The 9,653-nt window shown below is 40.3% G+C and overlaps 1 protein-coding gene across 1 annotated transcript in view; it reads left to right on the forward strand.

The window, feature by feature from the left end:
- Positions 1-8,416, forward strand: part of fbxo42 (F-box protein 42) — a 37,648-nt gene extending 29,232 nt beyond the window's left edge. Inside the window, exons 5-10 of the mRNA XM_028807939.2 lie at positions 398-551; positions 3,129-3,239; positions 3,352-3,448; positions 3,588-3,644; positions 4,623-4,739; positions 4,990-8,416. Coding sequence (XP_028663772.1) covers positions 398-551; positions 3,129-3,239; positions 3,352-3,448; positions 3,588-3,644; positions 4,623-4,739; positions 4,990-6,048 — 1,595 coding nt within the window. The 3' untranslated portion in view covers positions 6,049-8,416. The remainder of the gene's footprint in view (positions 1-397; positions 552-3,128; positions 3,240-3,351; positions 3,449-3,587; positions 3,645-4,622; positions 4,740-4,989) is intronic.
- The last annotated feature ends 1,237 nt before the right edge of the window (positions 8,417-9,653 follow it).

A 9,653-nucleotide genomic window follows, 5' to 3' on the forward strand; every position in this document is an offset into this window, starting at 1 on the left:
CTTGAGACTTTAAGAATCATTATCAAATAGTTTAAATGGAAAATAACAATTAATCGGAAAATAAATATTTTTACAGAGATGTGCGTTTTAAATTAGATATTTTTCATTTACATTGTGGTTTAAAGGTTGTTTTGAATTATACTTTAATGGCACACTTCACATGTGTACAGTGCCTCTGAACGTCTTCGCTGTTTTTCATTTTAACTGTTGATGTCTTATAAATTAAGTGAGGGGACAGTGGGAAATTTCTTTGTTTTTTTTGCACTGATGCTTGACATATTGAACTTTAACCTTTTTGGTATACTGTTAATTTAAATAATTGTCAAATATTCGTGAAGTCTTAGTTATGCTATTTTCACCATTTATTGTAAACTTTTCCCTCTCTGAAATTCTACAGGATCTTATCCTTCACCAAAGGCAGGTGCTACACTAGTTGTGTATAGAGATTTACTGGTTCTTTTTGGTGGGTGGACTCGGCCAAGCCCTTACCCATTACATCAGCCAGAACGCTTCTTTGATGAAATCCACACATATTCTCCATCCAAAAATTGGTGAGTATATCCAATTTAATCTGAATGACAGCAGACAGGATTTTTAAAATTTTAGTGTTTTTGAATTTTGCATTGGGATTAAAAAAGTTTCTAAAAGTCTAATAAAGGAAACAGCCTAGAATTTATAAAAAGCTAGAGGTAGTTTTGAAACTTGTGCATTCAGTGTGTCTTGTGTTCAGGAGATAATCACCCAGCAATGTAACTTTTTTTATGGCATTTAGCTGTTTAAAACTACAGTGATGTGAAACCAAACTTATTAGAAAAGTTATACTTTTATCTTTAAATAGCTGTGTTAAATTTTTTGTTTGGTTAATCTGGTGTTTCAGAAGTTCTCTGTAACTAAGTATTACTTCTGTACGCAGTATTTGTATTTTTTTTTTTTTTTTTTTTTTAAACCTGTGGCTGGTATTGTCGGCAGGCAATGTGGCATAATGATTAAGGCTTTGGACTTCAAAGCCTGAGGTTGTGGGTTCAAATGCTGCTACTGACACTATGTGACAGCGAAGTCACTTCACTTGGCTGTGCTTCAACTGAATAACTAAAGAAATGTAATCAATAGTCCATAAGTAAAGTATCCCTGCATTAGATCAGTTTCTGCTTTTCTTAGTGACATAATTTTTGTTGGTCATCGCAGAACACATCTTTACCAGAAAGTCTATTCTGTTGAATTGAAATGGGTAATCAGTAGGAATACTGTGAAATTTGAGTATATATATTATCTTTATTAGATTTTTACTGTTTTCATTTATTTACTTTGCTCACAAGACTACAGTGTTTCTTTTTTTTGTTGTTAGTTGAATGCAGTCCCACTTTAAAGTCTGCAGATGCAAATGTATATGCAAGTAGATTTTGAAGTGGATATATCTAATTGCTGATGCCCTATGTGTTATTCTGATGTATTAACATAAGGGGCGAGGAGCAGCAGCTTTTGTGGCTTCTCCATTAGAAATCCAAGTGTCATTACCTAAGACCAGTCCTGGGATATTGCTCAATTTAAGTTCTGCGATTGAACAGTGTTGGGGTGGTTCTCCTTGGAGTTTTCAGGACCACGATCAAAGATCAGTTGGCAGTCCCACTTCAAGCACTGATACAAAAACCTTTCGTGCGCAGGGTAGTTCGTCATCCCAATGCAAAGGAAGTACACACACATGTAAATAGAAACATTATTGGTGGTTAATTTTTGGAGGTCCTCTTTCAAAGTTCTTAGATGCAAATATAGTAGTAGCTCATTTGAAGGACTAATTAAGATTAAGCCCAGGTTTGCGTTGGGTTGGAGGACATCACTTTTACCTCTCTCTCCCTCTCTTCCTTTTCGCTTTTGATGAAACAACGCCTACAATGACGGCCACAGTGCCTGGCAATCTCAGTGGATCTATATAGTGCCTTTGCTAATTATTGAGCTTTGCCAAACATTTTTTCCATTCACACTCACTCTACATACCAAACTTAATTACATCTTTTTTTTTTCTCCCCTATCCAGGACACCGCCCATCTTCCACCCTATTGGTTAGTGGTGCTATTTGCGTGACTCGTCAATCACTTCTGCTCCATCCTTCGTTTGTATAAAGCCCCCTGTCAACACAGACCATCTACATTAGCATAAAATAGTCTTGTAGGCTTTGGTCTTGTTGCGTCTGGACTACTGCAGCAGACATCTGGCAGGCATAGCCGCATGTGCTATGAAGCCACTGCAGATGGTCTAGAGGTGGGCACATGTCACGCTGTCTTCAGGTCGCTACATTGGCTCCCTGTAGTAGCACACATTACATTCAAATCCCTGATGCTTGTCTGCAGAGTAGTCAGTGGGTCAACACCTGCGTATATGGAGACACTGGTGAGGCGCTATGCTCCTTCTTACCCACTCAGGTCTGCCAATGAACAGCATCTTGTGATGCCACCTCTGTGGTATCAAGTCTCAAGATGTTTTTCTTTTGTGTTTCCTAGTTGTTGAACGAGCTGCCCACCTCCAACTGTTGACTCCTCCAATGTATTTAAGAAGCATTTGAAAACCCACCTGTTCTGTATACGTCTAATTGCTTGGGGAAAAAAACTTAACAAACTTTGTGATCTTTCATATTGTTGATTGCTTTGTTGTTACCTTAAATTTAATTGGTTTATCTATTGTTAATCTATGATTGAAAATTTATTAGTTATTACATCTTTTCACTTGTGGCAATCAACAGACCCTAGCCTAATATTATTTGATTATGTTTACCTGTTTTATAGTTCACTTTGGATAAAAGCATTACTAAACAAATGAATGTAAATGTAAAGCAATATTAATATTTATTGACAAAAAGACATGGGTCAGCTAATTTTTTTTTTTAATGTCACCAAATTTCAGTCAAATCCGTCAAATCATTTTTGAGGGTTTGGGTTATTTAATTTTTCTGTTGGGGAGGTGTTACCCCTAAATATTTAATATATTGAATTTTTTTTTCTTTGTGGATACCTACTGCCTTACATATACTATCCTGACAAATTTCAGCTTTTTAACTAAACAGAAATAATGTTTTTGTTACTAGACTTGATGGTAAATGGTCTCTTTACATAAATGTGTTTCCCCCAATATCACAGGTGGAACTGCATTGTAACGACACATGGACCTCCACCCATGGCTGGGCATTCTTCTTCTGTCATTGGAGACAAGATGGTTGTCTTTGGAGGATCTTTGGGTTCAAGACAGATGTAGGTTACATCTATAGTTCAAGTATAGATTAAAATGTCAGGACTCTGGGCGTTGCCTATTAAAGTAGGTTATTTCAAATTGTCATATATGTTTCCTTTATTTCCTTTGTAGGAGTAATGAGGTGTGGGTTTTGGATCTGGAACAGTGGTCCTGGTCAAAACCAAATATTACTGGCCCGGTCCCACATCCACGAGGTGGACAGTCACAGGTGCATTCATGTTTTGGAATTTTATGCCACTGTCTTGGATTTTGTATAATCTTAACCAGATGATGTAATTAGTGGCATTTATAGTAAGGCACAGCGTAATCACTTAACTAAAATCACATTGTCCTTGTTTTCCTTATAGATTGTAATTGATGACAACACCCTACTGATTTTGGGAGGCTGTGGAGGTCCAAATGCAGTGAGTTGGTTTTAAATAGAGACTTAATAAATATAGCGGAAAAACGATTTTTAAGACAAATGATTTTCTGGATTCAGCATGAAGTTTTGTATTTATTTTTCCATTGTAATCAAGAATTCGGTTTAAGTTTAGAATTCCAGTGTACACAAATTTGTGTCTCTTAGTTGACCAATATATTGTATTTCAATAGTAAGGTACACTTTCATATAATTTAAATTTTAAATCTTCATGTATATGTAGCAGTAGACTATCAACATGTGTATTTAAATAAATTGATATGCTTACTGGCTATCAGACTTTTATTTTTTTATAGAACATTACAACAATTTAGATGAAAATTGGGCTATTCAGCCCAACAAGCTTGTCAGTCCTATTGATCTCATTTCTCAAAAATGCCAAGTTTAGTTTTGAAGGTCCTCCAATGTACTACATTTCATGTTACCTTATTCCATTTGTCAGTGGTTCTCTGTGTGAAGAAAGTCTATGTAACATTTGTATAAAATCTGCCCTTGATGAGTTTGCTGTGTTCTTGCTTAAGAATTTATTGTAAAGTAACAGCAAGTTTCCACCATTTCCTTTGTAATTTTAAGCAACACTGTTATGTCTCCTCTTATTTCCATGTGCTTAAATTAACTAGGGTTTTGTGTAGATTGCTCTTTGCTCCACTGACAAACTGAGGAGATCGTTCCTACCCCACACTATGCGACTCTTCCATTCCACCGGGGGGGAGGGGGGGGTAAACGTTAATATTATACAAAGTTATTGTTTGTCTGTTATACCTGCATTTTTATCACTCTTTAATATTGTTCTTTATCAGTATGCTGCTGCTGGAGTATGTGAATTTCCCCTTGGGATTAATAAAGTATCTGTCTCTCTGTCTGTGACAAATCCCTTTGTGTGTGTGTGTGTGTGTGTGTGTGTGTGTGTATTGATGTTATATTTATTTATATCAGTCTAAACCTGTTGTCTGTTTTGCAGCTGCTGAAAGATGCGTGGCTCCTTCACATGTCCTCTGGCCCATGGATGTGGCAGCAGCTCAAGGTAGAGAATGAAGAGCATGGTGCTCCTGAGCTGTGGTGCCACCCAGCATGTAGGGTAAGAAAGAGTCTGGTTACTCCTTCCTACTTAAAAAACACATCCTTTAATGGTGAGCTGTTATGTTAAATAGCTGTCTTAACTAAAATGTAAATGTCCATTTGCTTTTTAACTAATGGATTGTGTGTGATTGTTTGTTTTTTATGGATGTAACCAGGTGTTTGTTTATTTGGTTTGTTTTGTAAAAAGATGTGCTTATGCGTGACTCTTTCTAACTGTCTTTTGTTTTGTTTTCCTCCTCTTCATAAAGGTGGGTCAATGTGTGGTGGTTTTCAGCCAAGCTCCTAGTGGTCGTGCTCCTTTGAGTCCCAGCCTCAATTCTCGACCTTCACCCATCAGCGCCACCCCTCCTGCCTTGGTGCCTGAGCCACGGGAGTACCGCTCACAGTCACCTGTTAGAGCTGGGGAAGAAGCACCGTGTGTGAATGGACGTTGGGGGACACTCAGACCACGAGCTCAGAGACACAGTGGCGCTAGGGAGGGAAGCTTGTCTCCTTCTCGCAGCAGCACTCCAAGTGGGGGGAACAGCCCACCTGCACAGAATGGTGGTAGCCCTGCTGGAGGGAGCCCAGGACAGGCTGGATCCCCTGGAACCCCATCTGGAACTGAAAGCTATGATTTTCGGATTAGACAGGCTGCTGAATTACGTGACCTCAGGCCTGCAGACTACAGCTGGGACCCCAAAGCAAGCAATCCGGTCTCTCCAGAAGCCAAAATTACCAGTTTGAGGGATTCAACCCAGGAGCAGTCAAATGGCATTCACACTCCGCCAAACTTGGACAAAACCCCCCCAGGAGCAGTGTCTCCTGGTGCACTGAGGCGGGGGCTGGAAGCTGTCAATGCTTTGTCCTCACAGCCTTTGTCCGGTAATACTGGGATTATAGCTGCTGCTGCTGCTGCTGGTGGGCCTTCAGCTTCCAGCCCTGTACAGGCAGTTCCATCTGCCCAGCCAACAAATACCTCTCCTGGGCCAGGCCAAGTTGACGGACATCCGATCCCTCCTATTGCTCGTAGGCTTGGGCATCACCCTCCACAGTCACTCAATGTTGGAAAGCCACTTTATCAAAGTATGAACTGCAAACCCATGCAGATGTATGTCTTAGATGTTTCAGGGGTAAAAGAGCACGGGCAAGTAACCTGGAAGGTTTTTGGTGGTTCTTCCGTGGTGGGTCCTCCAGAAACTAGTCTGCATACGGTGGTTCAGGGCAGGGGTGAGTTGATTATATTTGGAGGGCTCATGGACAAAAAGCAAAATGTGAAATACTACCCTAAGACTAACGCCTTGTATTTTGTTCGCGCCAAGAGATAATGTCAGAACCAAATTGGCAAAATGAACTCCTAGTTCAGCTACGGAAGCAGTGCTCCTCCCCTTTATTAGCCAGTTCCTTTTCCTCCTCTTCGGGAGGTGAAGCAGACTCCAATTTATTGGCTTGAAGGTGCAGAATTGTGCAACTGTGAGAAAGGAAGACTTCAAATATAAGAAGAAATACTTGCTGTGGATTGTTTACAAAACTTTTTTTTTATTTTAAGTGGGAAGATGGTGATGGGGGGGGGGGGGGGGGGTCCGACTTTAAGATAAAATGATGCACTTGCATCAAAGTCATGATTGAGTTTCTTTGCCCTGGATTATATTCTGTGAAAGTCCTGATGTTGGTCTCTGTGTGTGTGTGTGTCCGCCAGTCGAGTGACCAGTTTTATGTTAGGGGGCTTGGACAGCTCAGCAGTATGGGTGCCCACGTCGGCTGTCACAGTCTGCCTCCTTTGCTGCTCCAGTGTACAATAAGAGTATGGTGCTGGACAGCAGATTGGAAACATTTGAGTACGCAGGAGAAGCCCGTACAGTTTCTGTAGGGAATTTGTCAAACCTGAAATGCCACACAAAACGCAGCTATAGAAAATATGATCTGCAGAGTCTGGGTCTGAAAAGTTTTTGCTGTCCGCTGGTAATTCTCATCTTGTATTCGGTATCGTCCTTTTAGTCAGTCAAACTTCAAATATTGTATTGGAGAGGAAAACAGATAGAAAAGATCAATACAGTATTGCTTTATGGCTTTAATGTTTTTGGCCAAAAACACGTATACCACTTCTGCCCCTCTGCCCAATGGAAGCTTTGTGTTCCGTGCTTGTGGGTTGTTTGCTGCTGCTTGGTTATGTGGTGCCCACAGACTGGATTCATATGTGCCAATGATGAAACTAAAAAGTTGCTCGTCAGTGGTTTTAACGTTGAGAAACATCTCACTGACAGTTTGCCTCCCATTATAACTGTTTTGTCATCTTAAACCACTGAGGGTGCTGATGAAACGCGACAGAAGGGCTGGGTACCAAGTCATCATCAGCTACAGTGTTTGCTAGTTTCCAATCAGATCAAGTTCTCCATCAAAACTAAATCTGGTTCTTAAAATTTCATGGTTTCCTTATTTGTGCATCCTTCCTTTAGATTACCATCTTATCTCTGAGAATACACAAATATGTTGGTTTAGATCATTGAAAATAATTTGGTCTCTGCATATTTATTAAAATCACTCTTACAAAGTATTACACGTAGAGCAGATTTAAGCAATACTGTGCTTGCACACCTCAGTTTCAGTATCTTATATTTGTCAATTTAGAAATTGCCTCGATCTGTTTACTCACTAAACAGGCAGATAAAGTAGCATTATGCAATACTCATTGAAAACCATACACACTTTGCCAAATCTTTTTTTTTTAATTTAAAATAAAATGTATACAATTGTAGATTTGTGAATCTAAAGGTTGGGTGCAGAAAATGAATCCAGAATTGAACCCACATTATTTGAACTGAAATCTGCCAGCCAGAGCTACTCCACAGTCTGCCCCCCATATCTGGTGTGCTCATATTGTTCTGTTAATGTCATTTTACTCTGATTAAGGGTACACTTACCCAGCACCCTTCCACTTGGCCTTGCAGAAATAAGTATTTTTGCTATTCTCCTTTTTGTCTGGTATTGAGTGTTTACCACACCTCGTCTACATTTCACCAGGTCGCACCCCCTGGTCCCTTTGTATTTTATTGCTAAGCAATATATGACATTGTGTTTTTTGTTGCAATTGAATTACGTTTATGTGGAATTGTCTTCTTTATCCACATCTTCTTGTTAGAGTCCACATTTGTCCCAGTTGAGCTGGTGTGGCCTTTTGTGATGCTGGTGAATTCTACATTTAGTAGAGATTTTAATTTGAATGAATGGCGTATGTGTGCATTATGCGTGCAAAGGGGCAACAGGAGTTCATATCAAAGCATTGGGGAAATGCAGAATACAAAGGGGTGTGCAGTCTGGAGTTGAAAGTGAGAACCAAAATGCTGCTTGCTTTGTTACTTGTAAATTTTGAAGATTTCAAAGATTTATGTTAAATAATTTCTCCCATAAAGCCCAAACTCCATTTTATTAAGAAAAAGTCTGGGTGCCTTTTTGTGTAAGGTGAGCAAGGAACACACGCCTCTGGATATTGTGGTTAATGTCCCTCCATCCTTTTTCCAATTCTAATCCACTTTTTACATTGTGCATAGCACGAACTAGTGTTGAAATATTGTATTGGTAACAGTAAAATATTATGCTTCCATTAAAGTAAAAAACAAAAACATGTTTATGGCTCATAATTATGCAAAGTCTTAGACATTTTTTTAAATTGTTAATAAACAAAGAAATTGAACGCTTGGAACTTTCTAGACAGTTTTTATTTGTCCTTTGAAAATTTAAAAAAAAAAAAGTGTGAATATTCTTTGTGGTTTGTCTGCGGTCACTTGTGATGTGCTTTGAGTTTTAAGAAATTGCTAACTGAATGGCTTCTTTTTTACAACAGACTTCCGGTGGTGAACTTTTACAGACTCAAGACCAGAGCTGTCAGACTCCGATCCTGGAGGGCTACACTTCCAACCATTTTCTTAATTAGTAACCAGGTAATGCTGCTAGTTGAACTTTTTTTTTTTTTGTCCTTCATTTTGACTGGCTTGCTTTATGGAGATTAAGAGTCCTTGCTTTTGTTTTAAAAGAAAAAAGTGAAAATCTGAAAAATTTCAGTCTGCTCTAGTGTTCTGTTCACGTATCTGTCAAGCATCTCTGAGTAGGAAAACGATCCTGTCTTAAAAATCTCAGGGTGATGCAAATGCTGCTCTCAGGAGTAGGAGTAATAAATTGCGTTTTATCAGTTTTCCTAATTTAGGAAACCACTCCAAACTTCAGCGGGATTTACGTGAGCCAGTGATCTATCAAGGAGTTGCCAGGAGATGGCGTGGTGGCAGAGGTCGGCACGCACATTCTGGGAATGGCGGAATCCATATTACTAACCGAGAATGCTAAACCGGATGATGGACGCAGGCACATCCGGCCATGGGCCGTAGCTGCAAAAAGACGTACTGCACAGGCGCAAAAAGAGTCCGCGAGAGTCGGCTGAGGAGCCGAGAAAGGCGGATAGAAGAGGGCGAGAGAGGCGGATGAGGGGCCGCGAGAGGCGCAGGCGCAAAAAGAGTCCGCGAGAGTCGGAGAAAGGCGGAGAAAAGAGGGCGACAAAGGCGGATGAGGGGCCGCGAGTGGCGGACAAGACCACAGAAAAAAGGAGTGTGCACATACAAAAAGGAGAAATTAGGCGCAAAGTCAAACGCAGGAAAAGCACGAAACACATTGCACACGAAACTAGACCCGAAAAAAAAAAAAAAAAAGAGGCTCGCACACAACAGCAAGGCACCCCCCCCCCCCCCCCCTACAGGCACCGGACGGGACACACACCAAGAGGGGGATTCAACAAGCCCATGGAACACAAAAAAAAGAACACAAAACCACCCCACAGACCCTACAAGCGAGGGACGGGACACACACAAAGAGGGGGATTCAACAAGACACAGGAACACAAAAAGAAAGAAGACGCTCGCGCGACAACAATCCTCAACCCCCCCCC

This window comes from Erpetoichthys calabaricus, chromosome 8 (assembly GCF_900747795.2).
Source record: "Erpetoichthys calabaricus chromosome 8, fErpCal1.3, whole genome shotgun sequence".
NCBI classification, from domain to species: domain Eukaryota; kingdom Metazoa; phylum Chordata; class Cladistia; order Polypteriformes; family Polypteridae; genus Erpetoichthys; species Erpetoichthys calabaricus.